The following is a 20,497-nucleotide window of genomic DNA, read 5'->3' as shown; positions in this document are numbered from 1 at the left end:
ATATCTAGGTAAATATATTACTCTATTCTCCTCTTAAGTTCTTTAAAATATGAATGATGGTTGAAAGCAATAATTATCACATTTTCTGATAGCTTTTCAATATATGGAGATATAAAATATGACAACTACAACATAAAGTGGGAGAGTAAAGATACCTATATGAAGGCAAAGTTTCCTCATACTACTTGAAATAATAATATTAATTATAATTAGACTGTAAAAAATTAAGTATGTATATCATAATACATATTAAAAGATCTATACAAAGAGATTTAGTGAAAAACTTAATAGATAAATTTAAATGTAATTCTGAAAGGTATAAAAATAATAAAGAGAGCAGGAAAGGGGAAACAGGAACAAATAGAAAACAAATAAAAAGTAGAAGATCTGAATCCAAACATATTAATAAGTACAGTAAGTATAAATGGTCTAAACACACTAATTAAAAATAGAGATTGTCAGAAAGGGTAAACAAGACTATATTCTGCTTCCAAGGATCCAACTTTAACTATTGAGGTATAGGTTGGTTAAAAGTAAAAAAATAAATAAATAACAGAGATCTGAGTTGCTATATTAATATCAGACTAAGTAAACTTCAGAGGAAGGAAAATATTGGAGACAGAGGAACACTACACAATGGTAAATGAGTCAATTCACCAAGAAAACGTAACAGTCATAGGTATGTGTGCATCTAACCACAAGGGGCTGGCTGGTGAGCTCAGTTGGCTACAGTGTGGTGCTGACAACACCAAAGTCCAGGCCCAAGGTTTGATCCCCATACTGGCCAGCCACCAAAAACCCCCCCAAAAACAAAAAACCAAAAATATCACCAACCAACAAAAACAACAAAAGTTTTAAAATACATGAAAGCAGAACTGAACAGAGGAACGGACAAATCTACAATTATAGTTGGAGATTTCACCACTCCTCTCTCAGTAATTGAGAGATTTAATAGGAAGGAAATCAGCAAATATATAAAAAGAATTGTACAACACTATCAACTAACAGGATTTATTTGCTCTTTATAAAATACTCCATTCAGTAACAGCAGAATATACATTCATTTCATTCATTTCCCATAGAATATTCACCAAAATAGACTATATCCTGGGTCATAAAACAAACCTTAAAAACTTTAAAAACTGAAATCATACAAAGTTGTTCTCCGAACATAACGGAATTAAACTAGAAGTAAAAAAACAGAAAGTAACTGGAAAATATCCAAACAGTTGAAAACTAAGTAACATACTTCCAAATAATTCGCAGATCAAAGAAGCATCATCAAGGAAAATTAGAAAATATTCAAACTCAGCAAAAATTAAAATACAATATATCAAAATGTATGAGATGAAGCCAAAGCCGTACTTCAAGTGAAATCTATAGCATTACATTTTTATATCAGAAAAGAAAAAAGGTCTCAAATCAACAATTTAAGCTTTTACCTTAAGAAGGTAGAGAAGTTAAAGAAAATTAAATCTAAAGCAAGCAGGAAAAAGGAAATGGTAAAGATAAGTGAATAAAACAGTGAAATTAAAAACAATAACAATAGAGAATAATTGTGAAAACCAAAAACTGGTTTTTTGAAAAGATCAGTACAATTGATAAACTTTAGCTAGAATGAACAAGAAAAAAAGAGCTAAGACATAAATCAGGAGTCAAGACACTAATATCAGGAGCGAAATGGGGGGATATCACTACAGACCCTCATATATATTAAAATAATAATAAGGGAATTCTACAAAAATCTCTATGCACATACATTTTACAACTGGATAAAATGGACTAATTCCTTGAAAGTCACAAACTACCACAAAAACCCATCCAAGCAGATAACCTGAATATTCCTATATCTATTTTTAAAATTAAACTTGTTGTTTAAAACTTTCTGGGGGAAAAAAAAGCCAGGCCAAGATGGTTTCACCATTGAATTCTGACAAACATTTGCAAAGAAATAACACCAGTTCTTCACAAGATCATTCAAAACACAGAAGAGAAACACTTCATAACTCATTTTATGAAGCCAGCACAAATCTGATACCAAAACCAGACAAGGACAGCATAAGAAAAGAACACTACAGTCCAATATCCCTTAAAACATAAACACAAAAATCTTCAAAATATTATAATATTAAATCCAGCAATATAGTAAAAGGATAATATATGACAACCACGTGTGGTTTATTTTGGGAACACAAAGCTGGTTTAATATTTGAAAATTAGTGAATGCAATTTGCCATATTAACAGGCTAAAGAAGAAAAAACACAGGATCATATCAATTGATGCCAAAAAAGCATTTGGCAGATTTTAACATTCATTCATGATAAAATGTCTCAATAAACTAGGAATAGAAGGGAACTTTTTTAATCTGAAAAAGGGCATATACAAAAAGCACACAGCTAACAGTATATTTAGTGGTGAAAAATGGTAAGCTTTTTCCCTAATATTGGGAACAAGTCACAGATGTCCACTCTCATTGCTCTTAATAACATTGTACTGGAAGTCCTGCCCTGTGCAATAAGACAAGAAAAAGAAATAAAAGTCATACAGCTTGGAAAGGAAGAAATAAAATTGTCCTATTTGCAGATGATACATCTGTCTACATAGGATATCCCAAGTAATCTACAAGAAAAAGCTTCTAGAACTAGTAAATGAGCTTAGCATGGTCACAGGATATAAGGTTAACACATAAAAATTGATTGTATTTCTCTATATTGGCAATAAATAATTGGAAATCAAATTTAGAAATCTCCATTTCCCATAGCTATAAAAATTGAAATACTTGGGTATAAATCTAAAAGATACAAACAAAACTCCAAACAAACATGTGCAGAAATTGTATGCTGAAAACTGGAAAATATGATTAAAAAAATAAAGAAGACTTAAATAGATGGGGAGACATACTATGTTTATGAATTGGAAGACTCAATAGTGTCAAGTTGGCAATTCTCTCCAAATTGATCTATAGATTTAATGCAATCTCAGTCAAACTCCTTGGAGGAATTTTGTAGATATGGACAAGGTGATTCTAAAATTTAGATGGAAAGGCATAAGAACTAGAATAACCAAACTCATTTTGAAAAAATAAGTTGGACTCCCACTATCTGATTTTAAGATATGAAAACAAAGCTACAGTACTCACAACAGTGATATTGGCAAAAGGGTAGATACATAATTCAATGGAGCAAAATAGAGAGTCAAGAAATAGACACACATAAATATGGCAAATTGATTTTTTTTTTTTTACAAAAGTGCAAAGGCAATTCAATTGGAAAAAAGGCAGAACAGATATTTGTTTAAAAAGAGATTACAGATGGAAAAAAAGCACATGAAAAGATGTGCAACATCATCAGCCATTAGGAAAAGGCAAATTAAAACCAAAATGGGATATTGCATCTATTAGAAGAGCAATACTATAATTTAAAATAGTAGTAATATTATATGTTGACAAGGATGCAGAGAAACTAGATCTCATATATTGTTGATGGGATTGTAAAATAGAACAGCCACTCTGCAAAACAGTTTGTCAGTTTCTTATAAAACAAAACATGTACTTACCATACAACCCAACAATTGCTCTCTTGGGCATTTATCCCAGAGAAATGAAAACTTACATTCACACAAAAAACTGTACACACACAAATGTTTATAGCAGCTCTATTCATGATCACCCAGAACTGGCAACGACCTAAATGTCCTTCGATGAGTGAATGGATAAACAAGTGTGGGATGTGCATATTAAGGAATACCTCTAAACAACGCAAAGGAACTCTTGGGGGAATGGGAAGATTAGAGTCTGCACAAGAGACTTTTTGGGGTGACAGAACTGCTCTATATCTTGATTATGCTGGCGGTTGCATGAGTTTATGCATGCGTTAAAACTCAGAACCCTGAAAATTCAATTTTACTGTATGTCAACAAAAAATAAAATTAAAGAAAAAAAGAAAAACGAAACCAACCACACACACAAAAAAACCTAAGCTGAATTGATAGAAAATAAAAACTTGGACGGTATTGAAAAATATAAAGTAGACAGTGAAAATCCTTTTAGACTTCATTTTTACATTTACATTTAAAAATCCAAAGCAGGAATAGCAAACATGCTTTTTGTAACCTGTTGTCTTCATTTAAGCCTTTACTTGTCATCATTTTAAATGGCTGCACAGTACTCTATTTTATAGATGATTTATAATCCTTATAAGCAATACATTTCTGTTGTATACTTAGCTATTCTCAAATGTTCTGCTATTTTAAACAATGATCAATAAACATTCTGATACATACATCTTTACACACTTTTCATATCAGTTCCTTTAAATAAATTCTAAAATAGTGACCAAAGAGTTATGGAAATTTTTAAGGCTTTTGTTAGATCTTGGCAAACTTTTCCCATGAGTGATTTCATCATTTATGATCCTACCAATAGTGCAAGAGAATGCCCGTTCTGATCATTCTCGGTTGATCACAAATTGTCCATAATATTTTGCACTTCTTCCCAGTGAGAGAGATTTTGCTCTACTCTTTGAATTTGGGCTGGACTTATGATTTGGTTTGGTGAATTAGCATGTGGCTGAAGTGATATTGTACAGGTTCTGAGGCTAGACCTCAAGAGACTTTGCAGTTTCTGATCTCATTCTTGGGAACCCAGCCACACTGCCGTGGGTATGAGCTCGGCTGTGGATGAGAGACCACATGGAACAGAGCAGGACCTCAGGTGAGGCTATCCTAGACCAGCTGGTCTGCAGTCAACCCACCAGCTGACAACAAACTCACAAGCAAGCCCAGCCTAGATCCAAGATCAGTCAGGTATGGCTCAGATGAGAACAGCAGGCCAACCTGCAGACTTGTGAGCTAGTAAATGCTTATTGTTTTAAGCTGCTGAGTTTTGCAGTGGTTTGTAATGCAAAAACAGATCACTGATACACTCACATCTGATTTTATCAGTCCTTTAAATGTTTATCAATGAATAATGATACCTTGTTTTTGCGCATTTCTTTAATTTTTAATGTAGTATTCTTTTCATATACATATTTGCCATTTTAAATTCTTATTTTGTGAACTATTTTCTTATTGATGTACTATTTTTCCTTACTGATTTTGTAAGAGCTCCTTTTATTAACCCTTTGCCTGTTAAACATGTTGCAATTATTTTTCACAGAATAACAATACTGACTTTCTCATATAGCTCATAAACTTGCTCTGCGTACTGAAGAAGGTAATTCTCAAACAATTGTAAAAGAGACAATGCGGCCTCCCCAGGCATTACTTTGAAGAAATTAACATTCATTTTGAAGTGTAGTTTCTAGCACATTCACTGTGAAAGTCAATTAGCCTTATGATTTTATAAGGAGGATATTCAGCATTTTAGAGTTCAAGGCAAAACTCAGTTCTGGTCATAGGATTGGGTGCCATTGCCATCGGCAGCAGACACTTCCTGTGTGCCTACCTATGCAGGGGGCATTGGCCTCTTCTCCTGTGTCTTTTCACTTTCCCCACCTGAAACACTCTGAGGTGTTTTGCAAAGTGGGTGCCAACTGGTACTCAGCTACAAGATGCCTTGTGAAACATGAATGAAGAAACACGCCCTCTCTCCCCTCCTGTAAGTCACAATGTATAATGCTCTGAGAAGTTCTGCAGCAAAGTCTAACTGACCCAGTACTATTTTGTCAAACACCATGTAGAAAATGCTAGACTGGCACAATCTCCATAAGCTTAGAGAAGCTGCAGAAGTGAACTTGTTGGTATAGGGTTCAACAACAAACCTCTTCCCCAATCGTCTCATAATGGCCAGGTACTTCCAACCACTCCCAATTCAGCCAAGTCTCGGTCAAAGAATGATCCGGCTGGAAGACAAAATGCTGTTAAAGCCATTCCAGGACTGGGTGTTGAGGTAATCTCATATTGGAAACGTGGCCCTGTCCTGGAAGCTCCACCTGTCACCTTTTCTAATCCTTTTCCCCTTCCTGCTGTTCTTCCCTCTCGGACAGGGGCCCTTGTCCCACGTTCTCTTGGATCCCTCTTCCTGGCTCTAGCCCAAAGCTGGGTTGCTGCTTAGTACTCCCTCAGGGAAAAGAGCAAAGCACTTGCCCTGTGGGATCTGTGTGGAAGTGGGAGTCCTGCTCTCATTTACAGTGAGTAAGGGCACTTCTTGGAGGCTTCTCTGGCCCCAGGAAGTGGGCCTGGGCTGGGAGCACTGTCTCAAGGCATGAAGTGCAGAAAGTTTGCTGACTCCAATACTCCTGTATCAAATAAATCTCTTCAGTTAAGAAAAATATTGATTTGACCAATCTCAAAGGTATGTCAGTGATTATTTCCTGCTCACCCTAAGAAGTGACTGCCAGTCCCCTTTCCTGGCTCCCACTGGCTCTTCTTCCTTTTTCCTGGCCTCTCAGAAATAATCGCACGTGGGCAAGTACAAACACGTCTGTGTGTGTATTGCCTTGGGCCTGCCTTCTACCCAGTCAGGAGATTCCTCCTACCTGACATCTTCTCTCCAGATCTCTTCAGGTTTCAATCAGGATTTGTCTAAAGGCCTAATTTGCTCAGAATACCTAATGCAGGGATGGCAAACAGGATTCGGGTTGTTCATTAACTCTGACTGATTGGAAGTGGCTGCCTGGAGCGCTGATCAATTAACAGACTGTCAGGCATGTGAGTATGTATAAATGTGAGTCTGTGTGTGTGAGTGTGCAGGCATGCGTGGTGTGTGTAGGAGCTGCAGGATTCATGTTAGATATTTGCCATCCTTGCCTTCAGGTGTTCATGAACTCTTTCTGTAGCATGCTGCCACATTTACAACCTGGATTCTTTGCCTTGTAATTTTTTCCTGCAGTAGCTGAGTCAGGAAAATCTGAGCTAAAGCATTTATAATTTAAAAACACCCTTAAACAGACCCTGGCTAGGTATTCAAAAGAGATGTGCTGTGATGCTGCCCAGGATACAGTAGTTGGAAGTGGTAAGCTGTGACATCCCAGGAACAGGCATGCTAGATGGTGACCGGGGACTGTCCAGCTCTGTAGAACATCTATGGAGCACCACCCTCACCGGTACTGCCTGATGTGGCATGAAAGCCCCACTCAGCAGCTCTGATTATGAGATGACAACCTAGTGTGCCAGAACTTGAAAATGAGACCATTTAAGCACCTGCTGGTGTGTGTGATGAAGGGTGTCTCTTGCAGCCCTGATTGCCCCTGGCTTCCACTGGACTGTTGAAAACACAGGGCCACTCATGCTTCCTTCTGCAGGATGGAGTTCCACAGGAAGTCCCAGGTCTGGAAACATGTCAGGTTGACCCAAGTACATGCATGATCAAAGAAGGCTGTTCCACAGAGTGTTTGCATGGGGACAAGAGCTGATGACCTGGAAGGATAGAAGCCCTGGCCGAAAACTGACTCCTCATGAAGAACTCTTGGGGCCTGAAGTCACGGGGATCCTGGTGATTCCTCTCCTCTCATCCAACCCACACACATTACAGATGGATCTTCTGAAGCCCCTTCCTGCGCTTGCTGTCACCTGTTGCATAAAGTCTACCGTTGGATGATAAGCTGAGGAGGAGGTAAAAAAACTGGACCTCTCTGAGCAACGAGTTCTAACTGAAATCTTGGATTTCTTGTTGGAGTTGGGGGTGCTGCACCCAGTCGACCTGACCAGTTGGTCCCTTTCTGCATGGAAGAGGCAGTATGGTGGAATTGAACCCACTGGCTTTGGAAATGCAGACATGGGTTCAACTCCTGGGTCTGGCATGCACTAGATGTGTAACATCAGACAAGTTATTTAAGCCTCTTTGAGCCTCAATTTACCCATCTGTAAAATGGGGATAATAATCTCCCACAGAAGGTGGTTGTGGGGATTAAATGAGGTAAACCATGAAAGGCACACACCAGTGTTCTACCTCTGGTCACTACTGTTACTATGCTAAAAAGAGCTTCTGAGGAAGCTTCTCTGGGGGCTGGTGTGGTCTGCAGAACAGAGCCCAGGGATGTCAAGGCTCACTGGAGTCGGAAAGTGGCATATGGAATGATTTCCTGGTTACTGTTTTCCAAAATAGCAGGCACTGGCACTAACCTCAACAAGGCCAAATCTGAATTCTTCACATTTCTTTCCCAACCTGCTCTACCTGCGTCTCCCCCAGTTCCATTCTGCCCACTGCTCGGGCCTGAGCCTTGACTCCTCTCTTTCTCTTACATCCCAAATCCACATGATGGAGAAACCTTTATTGCCGGGATTATCATGATGCCTCCCCAGGAGTCTTCTTGCTTCCAACCTTTCCCCTTTCTGTTTATTCTCCACCCGCTGGAGGCTGTCATGTCTAAACCACCTAATGGTTTCCAATTGCACTCAGATTAGAAGCCAGCATACTGAGGGTAGCCTCCCAGACCCTGCAAGGTCTGTCCTGTGTCCTCTCTGACCCATCTTCTTCTACCCCCACCTTTCAAAACCATGACCATCCCTCTCTCTCCACACCACAGTTGCCTGCTCCCTGCTCCCTGAACATGACAGACACACTCCTGCCTGGGGCCTCTGCCCCTTCTGCTCCCTCTGCTGGGAGCTCTTCCCCAGAAGCCCACATGGTTTGCTCCCCCACTTCCTTCCATGCTCAAATGTCTCCCTTTTGGTGAAGCCTTTCTCACCTACTCTATTTTAAATTGCCCCCCGTGGTAGGCTGAATAATGGTTTTATCCATGGAGAAATCTCTGGAACCTGTGAATATTACCACACATGGCAAGAGACTACACAGATGTAATTAAATTAAGGATCTAGAGATGGGGAGATTATCTTGGACTATCTGGATAGGCTCTAAATGCAATCACATCACATAAATCCTTATAACAATGAGACAGAGGGAGATTTTGCTACTTGTAGGAAGAGAAGGCAATGTGACAATGGAAGCAGAGAAGGGAGTGATGCTGCCACAAGCCAAGGAATTCCAGCAGCCTCTAGAAGCAGGAAGAGGCAAGGAATGGATTCACATCCTCCAAAAGGAACACGCCCTGCTGACTTTGCTTTCAGACTTCTGGCCTCTAGAAGTGTAAGAGAATAAATCTGTGTTGTTTTAAGCCACCAAGTTTGTAGAAATTTGCTGTAGCAGCTGTAGGAGACTGAAACACAATGCTGTACCCTGTCCCCATCCTCCTCTCTGCTTTATCTTCTCTTTCTGCCTCATCTGACTCGCTGTATTGTACTTGTTAGGACTGCCTGTCTCCCCTCACTAGGACGTCAGCTCCACCAGGGCAGGAGTCTCTGTCTGTTTTGCTCAGTAAGGGAGATAAGTGGTCGTTAATCCCCTCTCCTTATACCAAGATATCTCTGAGTCTTGTTTTGTGTGAGCCTCATGCAATGAAGTCCATTTCAGAGGAGCAGCAGAGGAGCAGCAGGGCCCAGGCTCATCGCTGTGGTGCTCAGGGCAGGTGCAGGTCTCAGTGGGCTCACTGAATGGGCTCTAAGTCCTGTCCTGGAGCTGTATTCCCAGAAATTCTGGCCTAAAGGGATACTGACCGGACTGCAAGGATGACCTAAGCTAACTGGTCCTTCCTCACTACCTGCCCATGCCTTTCTACAGAAATTCTGGGTCAGCCCGCATGTCAGAGAGCAATTCCCTGAGAGGCTGCTCCAATCCCCCAGGGCCTCCAGAGGCCTCCTGCATGGGGGGTGAGGTGCCACTGCCTCCTGGACGCAATCAGATAATTCATTACAGGTCAGGAATCAGCACTGAGAGCAATCGTGGTGAACTCTTAGGGCTGAGCCTATGAGAACTCTTAGACACCAGGCTCTGAGTCTGTAATGTAGAGCAGTTTACCAAGGCGGGCGTGGTAGTCTCTGGAGCCCCACTGTGTCTACCACATCATATTCTCAGACCCAGTCAACTGCAGAGTCAGTGATGCCCCTGCCTACCCTCTCTGAGCCCCCATAGCCTGTCCCTGAAAAGTGAGGACTCCCACAGAAGGGCCCTCTCACTCTGCCTTGCTGCAGCAAACTTGGCGTTGGGTGGAATGCCCTGGGGAGGCTTGTCTCTGGAGGAGAGGCCAAGGACCCATTGTAACTCAGGATGAGGGAGAGCTTGGACACCATGAGCCAGCTGGGGGACCATGGAAGGAAGGTTAACAGCTGAGGCCTTGATGGGGTTTGGAAGGTCAGACTGCCCAGCTCTGACTTTTCTTAGCTATGGGACCTTGGACACGTGACAGCCTTTCCATGCCTCAGTTTGCTCATCTGTAAAATGAGGATAGTAAGAGTACCCATCAAACAGGATTGCCGTGAAGCTGAGTTTACATGAGAGCAAACGTGTAAATGGCTTGGCAGCATGCCTGGCAAATGGTTAGCTCTCAGTAAATGTTAGCTCTAGTGATGACAGTGATGGTGATGTTAGTGACAGCAGTGGACTCTGTGGGCAAAGGACTTTATTTCTTGATCCCATGGTGAGGGGCAGACTCAGACTGTGCAGCCTGTCAATGTTTCCTGAAAGATGCTCCAATATCCACGGGGCAGAGAGGACCCTGCTCTGCATGGGCCGAGATCCACACACCAGGCTGTCTCTGGCTGGGGCAGCAGATCTGGGCACACAGACACAGGAGAGGTCATGGCTAGCGGCAAATCACTTACCTTGGTTGTCATAGGAAGTGATGACCTGAGGCTGCTGAGAGCGCTGCTTCTCCGCCAGGTTTCCTGTTTAAGGAAGACAGAGAAGTCTGCAGTGACCACTGGGATCATGGTGGAATTTTCCCAGGCAGAGCAGGGAGCTGTGTGCATCTGTAAGGAAGGCAGGCTGGCAGGGACCAAGCACATGCACAGGCTTGGCCTAAATGCTCCCATGGCGTGCACACTCGTGAGCCAGCACGGTCACACACCTGAATGTGGAGGCAAATGCCTGGGAGCCTGTGTGCATCCTCCACCCCATGCCTCCCAGCAGGAGCCAGCACAGGCTAGGTTTCTTCTAGAGCAGGCTGCTGAAGCCTCTCGTGGTCTATGTAGCCATAATCCCCGACTTTGGTGTCATGAGGCACAGTTCCCTGCACTTGGACATGTCATGGATCCTCTCACCGTTCTGTGGAGCAGGCTGGGAGGCTCCAACCTGGGACTTGAACCCCACTGACTCCCAGCTCAGCCTCCTGCTGCCCCGAGAAGAAGAGGGGGCAGCTTGCCCCTTACTCCAGGTTAGGAGTTAGGATGATGTGCAGTTTGATTCAATTTTGGAAACCTTTGCAGGGCACCCACCACATGCAAGTTCTCTCCATACACTAGGGACATTTCTGTCCCCAAACACAGAGTTGTCCTCAGAGCTTGGTGGGGTCCGGCTGCTGTAGAGAGATGCCTAGTTCCTGCCATGGGCCATGAAGGGGGAATCCTCTGGCCTGCCTGCCCCTCCTATGGGAAACATGACCTTTCCCACATCCCCCCTTTACAGTTGTCACTGTGGCCTGGTCTTACTGAGGCTGCCCTTGAACCTCTGTCTCAGAGGGGCAGGGGGAGGAACTGGGGAGGGGCCAGCAATGGGCCAGCAGGATGTTCCCCCTCCGCTACCACCCTGGTCTGCCATCTTCTCCCTCTGGCCTCCTGCTGGCCTGTAAGGGGCCTGACACTGGAGTGACCACTGGGACCAGTGCCTTGGTCTGGGAACAAGCATGCCTCCGGGGCACTGGCCTGAAGTTTCCATCCTTGTGCACCCAACCAGATGGCCCACTTTGTGCTTCCCATGCCTGGGCCTAAGCAGAAGCCAGTCGAGTCTGGGGGTTGGGGAAGTGTGCTGGGCAGTGTCTTACCCTGGAGGGCCCTGCCCACTCCAGCATTCTCCTATGAACAAGCCCAGCCAGGTTCCTGAGCCCCCGGGGCCATGGTTAGTCTGCCTAGGGCCAGGTCCACTGTGTGCACCACTGCAGGGTGGTGTAGCATGCTGGGCTGGAACCCCAGGCCAGACTCAGGCGAGGACAGGGAGGCCACCTTCTGTAGGCACAGCTGGCCGCATCTCTGCTTGGCTGGCCGAGGGAGGAAACAGGATCCTGGAAGGGAATCCTCAAAGTGGGTGATTGGCTGGCATAGCTGCTGCAGGGTATTTATAGTCAGGGCTGTACAATTGGTTTCTCTGTAGCTATGGGGTGTCAGTCCCTGTGCTGCTAGGCAGACTTTGGCCAGGACCAAGGAAAGCAGCCAATCATAAGCAGGGGAAGCCCGTTGCTGGGCAAGCTGGGGTGGGGGTGGGGGGGCGGTGGCTCGGCCCAAACACCTGCTGCTTCAAAAAGTTTGGAGCGCTTCAGGCTCCCCCCGCCCCTGCCAACGCCCCAGCACAAGGAGTGCTCAGGGCAACAAGAGGGGGAAATGTGCCCTTTTGGATCAGCCCCATGTTCAGCCACATTGTGCACACTCCACCAGCGCATGCCATCAGCTACTTCCTTCTCAGATGAAAGCCATCCAGCTCCCCGGGCTGGGTGCCTGGGGCACCAGCAAGGCAGGTATGAGAAAAGGTCAGCTTCAATACCTGCACTCAGAATCTTGATATCAGAAAATGCAGAAAGAAGCTATAATTTTAATTTCTGCATGCATGCAAACAAGCCACTTAAAAATAAATAAAACATTAGTTTACATTACACATATATTGGTGGAGCGGTGCAACCATCATCTTTTGAGGGTTCAGGCCCTCTGCAGAGCCTCTCTGCAGCCCTGCATTTACCTGAAACTCTCAGTTCTCGAAGTGGTTCTGCAGGAGCTAGTTTCACCATCCTCTTTATTAGCTGACACACCATACTAAGACCCATTTCACATCCTACAAGAATCTAGTGATAGTCTTGTCATCGTCACTGTGCCACTTTGTGTTTTGTTGTATTTTTCCACTAAGCCTCCCCCAAATCAGAAACTCGGAAGATGGTAAAAATAGGATGAATTTGGTATACTTCAATCCTCTCCGGACGTAATAACATTCTGAGAAGCCCTACGATGAATGTCAGACAGCTCAGGCCAGGTAAGAGAGAGCCGCGGTACACAAGGGTGCTGTGTATCTGCCCCATCAGAGGCTTGCTTGCCCTCTCACCCCCCCACACACTGGCCTAGCATGTAGGCCCTGCGTGGCCATTTCTGTGGCTGACAGGTCTTTGGAGGTCTGATTCTTACTAGCACAGTTTTGCTAGCTTTGGCGTCTGCTTCAGTAGAGCTAATGCTGGTATGTCTACCGTCTGATGGCCCCAGTAGCAAGGTTAAGGAATCCATTGCAGCCGTGCATGCCCATCAGCCAGGACACAGAGGAGTGGCTCCCCTGCAAGGGTGCATATCTTGAGGATGGCTCCTACTCCTGAGCAGGGCAGGGGTCACAGGAAAGCGCTTCACCTCCAGTGTTGAGAGTCTACTGCAGTGAATGTTATCACGATTGCAATAATTGTAACGTAGCCCCACGAGGGCAGGGGTTCTTGACTGCGTTATTTGCTGTTTCATCCCCAACATTTAGAACTGTGGCTGGCACCAAGTAAGCAATATAGACATTTGTTGAGGGAATGAATGAATAAATGAATTTCCTTTTGGAACTTCATCCTTCCCTTTTGTTACTGTCAGAAGGATGGTAGAGCACAGCTATTCTTATCCTACTGCAGTCCTTTTTTCCCATTTGTGGAGGGTCATGAAGGGGGGATTCCTTCAGAATGGCATTTGATGAGCCAGTCATCTGATCCCATGGCTCACATAGCAGGGTCTGACTAAGCCCTCTACAGGGGCAGTGGGAGGGGATGTCTGATTCTTGTTAGAATTCTCACATGCCCACAGCAAATTGTCACTGTTTGTCCCTGGAAGCTAAGCTAATAAATCTCTGAAGTACACAGAATAAGGCCCATCATAGTCACTCCATCCATAGTGTTCCCAGAGAGATCCTGGGCCCACAGGGGGGACAGACACCTGGCACCAGAGAGAAGAAGCTTTGAGAGCTGACTTCTTATTGTATTCTCGGTCCCAGGGAGTTACAGAACCCTTGACTGAAGTCTTCCCAGGCCTCAAGTAATAGTGTCCCAAGGCAGACCACTGTCCTCTTTCTGCAGAAAAAATTTCAAGAGGCCGCATGGCATGAGCAGCTCTGCCTCCCCTGGGAACACACTCAAACCTGACCATCTCAAGTGATGCCAAGTCCTCCCAGTAGCTCAGCCAGCAAACAAGTGGGTGCTCCAGTTGATGGTTGTTCCTCAGCCACAGCTTCCAGGACAGTGGGAACCTGAGGCTGGGAGTAGCCACTTTCTGCTCAGTGGTTAGATGCCCAGGGCCAGTCTTCAAATGAGTGAAACCCAGTCCTTCCAGTTATTTTTCAATGTATTCAATTTTAGAGATTAAAAAGAAAATAAAAAAGAAAAGAGAATTTACCATGCAGCTCGTTTCCTTCTAATTTCTGCCATTTCCGGAGTCCATTTCCGACACCTTGGAATCCTGTGAGACAACAAGTACTGGTGTGAGGTCCTCTTTGGGGGGAGCCCCAGGGCAGGTGGGTGACCAGTTGCAGACTTATCTGGGTTAAAGTAGGGCTGCTGGAACTTGGCTCTCTTGGGATCTGAGGGAGGCTACCTATGAATGAGATGCACTTGGGGGAATGAATGCAATGCTCAAAATTTAAAACATTTGAAAAATGTGAAAACAAGTTTTCAAGAGTGGTGGGATTGGTTATCAAGATCAACAAGGGAGAATTTTTGCAATACAGATGCCCATTTCCCACACCCACATCTCCACTGCATAAATATGAAAGCACTGTTTTCAAAGACATTTGCTATCCATTGGCCTATTTCTGTATGTGAATCCCCCACTTTTAGAGTCTTGATGTGGGGTTGGGGGTGGGCAAAGACTGCCTATCCCTATGTGAACAGAAAGTGATGGTTGCCTGCTCTCCCAGCCTCCCTTGCAGCTACAGTGTAAACATGTGTGGCCCAGCTATGGCCAATGCATGCACCTGTGTCTGCCTCTGTCTTGGGACCTGGTGATGCAACGGGGAGGGGAAGGGAAGTGAAGGGAAGGGGAGGGGATGGCAGGGGAGGGGAGAGGAGGGAAGGGAAGGGAAGTTCTCTCTCTGGCAGTGGCTGGTAGTGGTAGTTGCAAGGTTGACTTCCTGGCACCGAGCTGGCATATGTCCTGGCAGTGGGAGCCACTGCAATAAAACTGAGTTCCTGGCATGGAAGGAGTATCTAGTGCTCCTTGGTGGCTACGGAGGTTCCCTCACCAGGCCAGCTCTGTGGTTCAGTTTATGGAACTGTTCCTGGAGGCTCAACCTCAATCTGGCTCTCCAGCCCTTTCAACCACTCAGCCCCCGACTCCCTTCTTAACACCCTTCCTTTCTGCAGAGTCCTCTACAGTCAATGTCTGTGGCTTATCACCTGGAACCCTCACTGACACACTCATGGAGTGGAATGCACAGTCATATAGACTTTTAGGGTAGAACCTAAGACTGTGAAGCTCTTTCCAACTTGGTGTAGGCAGTTTTACACTACCTCCTCCACTGCCGTAGGAACTCTCCTTTCTGATAGGTGTTGAAGGCTTCCAGGCAAATTTTTGAGAAGCACTGCTCTAAGGAAAAAGTTGGAGGCTGCTAGGACCCTACAGGATATGGGAGAGATATCCGCTGGCCTTGCAGCCCAAATTCCTGGTGACCCAGCCTGTTCATAGTTTCCTTGCCTCTTTGTCCCTCTGACTCTTTTCTGACACAAAGCCACCAGCAGATGAGCCACCAAGTCACAGCTTCACTCACTCCTCTGTGTTGCGACAATAACTGAGCTTCAATCTTTTCTGACATGGAGCTCAGGCCCTCCTTTGCAGAGCTGAGGAAGATTGCTCCCTAGTGAAGGACCTGGAGTGTGGAGGATACAGGGGGAGATGCCTGGAAGCGGGTATGGGTTTGTTCTGTGCACCAATGGGAAGCCTTGGAACAAGCTAGTCTTTTTTTTGGCATTTTCCGTTTTCCTCCCTTAGTCTGTATCCTGAAGAGTGGGCCTGCAAGCTGCCTTAGTCTGGGGTCTCCTGGACATCATCGCTGTCCAGCAAGGTCAGAGGCCATGCACTTTCCCTGTTCTCTGCCCCAGTGCAGAACTGTCTGATTGTGAATAAGTGGCACAGTCTCTCCACCGTCAGAGCATCTGCGAGAAACCTCCATTAGGAAAATATTTGGAGAGCAATATCAGCAGAAAGGGCCCAGCCAGTAGGGGTCTTTTTTCCCTGAGTCATGGTCATGAATGTGGAGTGTGTGGGTCTGGAGTCACGGGAGGTTTGTGCTAGGTGTCGGACACCTCTCAGGCAGTTTTTATGCCTGGCATTTCCTGGGCATCTCTGTATTCTTTGCCCTCTCTATTGTCAGAACCTTAAGGAGAGATGTGATCAGAATGGGAGTGGGAAGTGGGGACTCATGGGCTGACCTGGAACTTGGCCTTGTGGGGGACCTCTGACCTCACCACACACTGGAGGAGGCCTTCTTGAATGCGGTGGGTGGAGTAGGAGCAGTCTCATTTCCATCAAGAAGTTGGTGACCTCTGCCAGTTCCTAACGATAAATACCCGTGGTGAGCCATTTCCCCTTTTCCTAGGAGAAGCTCTGAGAACTAAAGAACCAACTAACCCAAACTATTCCTGGCCTCCAAATTCCTCCTGAGACTGGAGTGAGCACCTGTCAACATTCTCAGCCCTGCAGAATCTCTTTCCCCTAACTGCCTACTCAAGCGGTCCCCAGGAGCTTTGGGGTAGCTCCAGCCTGTGTAGCTGGTGGGAGCAAGGCCATCCACGGCACCATTGCTTTATCAGGGTGGGTGGAAGGTGGATGTTCAATGTGCACAGGGGCTCTGGGGACAGAAGAGTCAGGAGCAGAGTAGCAGCAGGAACTTGACAGAGCTGGAGAGCTGGAGGGAGGTGGGAGGCAGAAGTCATTTTCCAGCATGGGCTGTCAAACATCTCTGCTAAAGACCTGGGGCACAGTCAGCCTAAGTGCACCCTCACACCAGCCTCAGAGAGGGCTCTGGAGAGCTTCCTCATAGACCCACAGACCCAGCGAGCTTCCAAGACTTCTCCGGGGCTTATTTAACCTCCATTTTTATCTATCTATATTCACACTGTGGCCTGTCCTCTAGAGAATACAGAGGCCTGGGTCCTGCTTTCCACAATCACTGTATAAACAGGCACTTTACTAGCCCACCCTTCCCCAGAGAGTCTGCGGGACCAGTAAAGCTGTTGGTTAAGTTCAGGTGGGGAGAGCAGATTTCAAACCTCACCTTACCCAAGCCTGTGCTCCTTTTACCCCCTTCATGCCTTCTCTCTGTAGGAGGCTGGGCGAGAGGCTCAAGAAAGGGGAAACAGGCAGTCAGCTGTGCAAGGACACCAAGGGAGTTACCCATCTCCGAGTCCCACCCAGCACACGGATTCTCCTGGGTCCCCTGTGCCCCCGCAGTGTGCAGCGTGTGGGAGTAGGCTTCCACTATCTATGACTCAGGCCTGAGGCTCTGGCCTTTTTCCTCCAGGGCATCTTCTAACCCTGACCTGCACCCTTCAGGGAGTGGCTGGGAGGAAATTGGCTCCCGAGGGTGACGGAAGCACCCACAGGCCTGCACAAAGAGTCAACCTGGGGCAATCACGGAGCTGCGCGTTGCCACGGGACTGTGCGTTGCCACGGGACGCCGGAGCCACAGCGAGGAGGCGCAGGCAGCCGTGGGGGAGAGGATCGGGCCAGCCGACCTGGTTCGGGGCCGCGTGGGGCGCCCCCCGGCGGGCGGGCCCCGGGGCGAGGAGGCGGTGGTGCTGGGGGTCCCGGCCGGGCGCGCGTTACCTCCGCGGCGCTGCGGCAGCGCGCCCTGGTCCGCCTGGCGGTCGGAGTGCGAGCCCTGGGCGGCGCGCCGCTTCTCCGAGTGCACGATCAGCAGCATGTCGATGGACACGGCGTTGCTGTCCTTCTTCGGCTCCATGGTGCCGCCTCCCTCCCGACCCGCGCGCCGCGGCCGCTCGCGAGGCTGCCCGGGCTGCAAATGGCCCCGTGCGCGCCGCTGCCCGGCGCGGGAGAGGGCGCGGGCGCGGGAGAGGGCGCTGCCTCGCCGCCCGGGCCGCTGGGCGCCGCGTTTCGCTGACTCTGCCAAACACGCCATTAGGGCCCGCCCGGGAGGGCGCTACCCTAATGAGGCGGCTCTAAGTCACCTTTGAAAGGAAATCCCCGCCGGCCGAGCCCTGACCTGCACCGGCACCGGCGGCCGCTTCCAGAGCCTCCTGCCCGGTGCACTTGAAGCGCCGCTCCTGGACTCCAGGACTGTTCTCCCGATGGCCCAGTGTTGCCTGGTCCCCACGATCTCTAGGGGGTTCCCGAGAGGGCTCAAGCAGACCTGTTCCTAAAAGCCACTAGCAAATACAGAAATCTCATAGTGCTGTCAACACAGAGTCGTTCAGGAAAAGGAGACAGCAAGGGGTCTCCGGGTTGGGTTCTGCAAAATGTGAGAACAGGACAAGTTTTGGCTTTTGGTCTCCCTCATTACCTGGGTGGGTTTTGGGGATTGTCCCTCTGTAGAAGGGAGCAGGATGGGGTGTTGGGGTCAGAACCCCCACCCCCACTTATGGCCCCTCCAGAACTTGGAACATGTCCACTGAGCATCAAACTAACAATCCTCTTTGGCCTGAAGTCTTAACATCTCTGTTCCTTCTAGAAGCCTGGCTCCTGCCCTAAGGGGAAGGGGGAGAGGGAGAGGAGGAGGCTGGGACACAGGGAGCTGCCTGCTGCTGTCAGGGAGTTGGACCTGAGAACCCTGCCTATTTTTATCCTGGCCTGTCCTGCCCAGCCAACAGCAGCAGGGTTTGGCTGTAGGTCTCAGGAGTGTTTACACGGGCATCTGCCTGGTAGCCCTTTGCACTATGGGCTACCCAGTGGGGGGCAGTGCCCTAATTTGAGATTTCATCATTAATAGATGCCGCCCACATGGAGGCCTGTGCTCTGGGACCCTTCCCCACACTGCAGTGTACTGCTCCCACCTTACAGAATGGCCCCTGAGAGCTCCCACCTTCTCCTTGGAATGGCCTGTGTCTCACAGGCTGCATTCCAGTACCAGGACTACCACTTGCAGGCCATGTGACTTTGGACTAGCCACTTCCCCTACATCTTCCCACCCGTGTCATTCAGGTAATGAGAGTTCTCACAGGGCTGTTGTGAGGATGACGTGCATGTAAGGTGCCCAGCACATAGTAAGTGGTCTCCAAATGGTAGCTGTCATTCTTACCTCATTTTAAGGGTGAGGAAAGGGACAGATGCAGTGATAAGTCAGTGATGGAGCTGGGTAGGGGTCACACAGCTACACCATCACCCCACCCTCACCCCACCCATATGACCGTCACGTGTCTGTGAGCTGAGGCCAAGCAGAAGAGCAGCTGTCAGCCTGCAGGGGAGATGCTCTCAATGACCATGATGAACACACCTGGACCCAGGGGACCAAGACCTCTGTTGAGGCTCCTGGAAAAATTCTTTGAGCTCAAGCCCTAAGCTGGGCCTTTGCAGATAAAGATTTCCCAGGCTCTGTGGCATCAATGGGGGAGAACTGGTGGCAGTGGAAGTGGTCAAAAGTTGGTGGCCACGAGCATTCAGCAGTCTTTGGGAGCAGTGAGGTAACCCTGTCGGGGATGGAGAGGGAGGCAGAAGTCTGCCATTTTTGCAGACATTGAAAGAAATTTTGTGTTGCAATATGCTTCATACTGTTTTGAGATGAGAATGATTAAACTTGTAAAGAGGGCTTTCTGCTTCTGCTCAGTGGGCTGTGAATATGCTGCCCAGCACAGGCAGCAGCTGGTTCTTGAGACCCTGCTATGTGCAATGTCATATGATTACATGAAAGAGTAAGCATAGGGGAGGGGCACCTGTCCTCCTAGAGGGCAGGGCTCAAGAAGGCTACTAGGTGGAGGTGACACCAAACAGTGTCCTTAGGGATGAATGGGTAGGAATGAAGCATAGCAGAAGGGTGAGGCCTTCCAAGCAGAGGGGTAGGGGTCTGGAAGGAGTGCTGGAGGAGAGAGAGAAAATGACGTGTTTCAGGCAGGGCAGGCCGGTTGGTGCCATGGTGCAGGGAGAAGAGGTCAGAGGGAAGCTGAAAAACAGCCAGGGCCAGTCTGCTGGCCTGGGGCTTCTGCCGCCTGTCTAAGCAGCGAGGCTGATCACTGTCAGCAGGGATGGGAGAGAAGGGAGTATCCACAAGGGAGAGGTACAGCTTTGACAGTTACCATGGGCGTGATGAAAACCACTGTTACCAGAGATTGGTCTTCTGGAGAAGATGCTAGCAAGGGTGGTGATGGCGTGAAAAGATAGTCAAGCACCGCATGCATGTGCTCTGTAAGCAAAGGAGGATCTGGGCATGTGGAGAAGAGAGCCCCAGCAAGGTGGGGGGCCGGGCTCAGATGGGGAGGACAGGCAGGTGGGAGGTAGAGCCTCCACCCCAGCTGAAGGGCCAGGGCCCAGCTCAGTCTTCAGATTCAGGTGAGACCTCTCTGGGTGTCTGGGCCATGGAGTTCATAGGGCATCTGTGAGACAAGCTGCACTGCCAGATTTATG

The 20,497-nt window shown here is 47.4% G+C and overlaps 1 protein-coding gene across 1 annotated transcript in view; it reads right to left on the bottom strand.

The window, feature by feature from the left end:
- The window catches only part of KY (kyphoscoliosis peptidase), a 40,360-nt gene extending 22,464 nt beyond the window's left edge, over window positions 1-17,896 (bottom strand). Inside the window, exons 1-3 of the mRNA XM_063114770.1 lie at window positions 17,750-17,896; window positions 14,324-14,386; window positions 10,598-10,660 (exon numbers count right to left, since the gene is read on the bottom strand). Of these exons, the coding sequence (XP_062970840.1) occupies window positions 10,598-10,660; window positions 14,324-14,386; window positions 17,750-17,885 (262 nt within the window). The 5' untranslated portion in view covers window positions 17,886-17,896. The remainder of the gene's footprint in view (window positions 1-10,597; window positions 10,661-14,323; window positions 14,387-17,749) is intronic.
- Between the last annotated feature and the right edge of the window lie 2,601 nt (window positions 17,897-20,497).

Source organism: Cynocephalus volans, chromosome 11 (assembly GCF_027409185.1).
Source record: "Cynocephalus volans isolate mCynVol1 chromosome 11, mCynVol1.pri, whole genome shotgun sequence".
Classification (NCBI taxonomy): Eukaryota; Metazoa; Chordata; class Mammalia; order Dermoptera; family Cynocephalidae; genus Cynocephalus; species Cynocephalus volans.
This window is presented reverse-complemented; position numbering and strand designations above follow the sequence as displayed.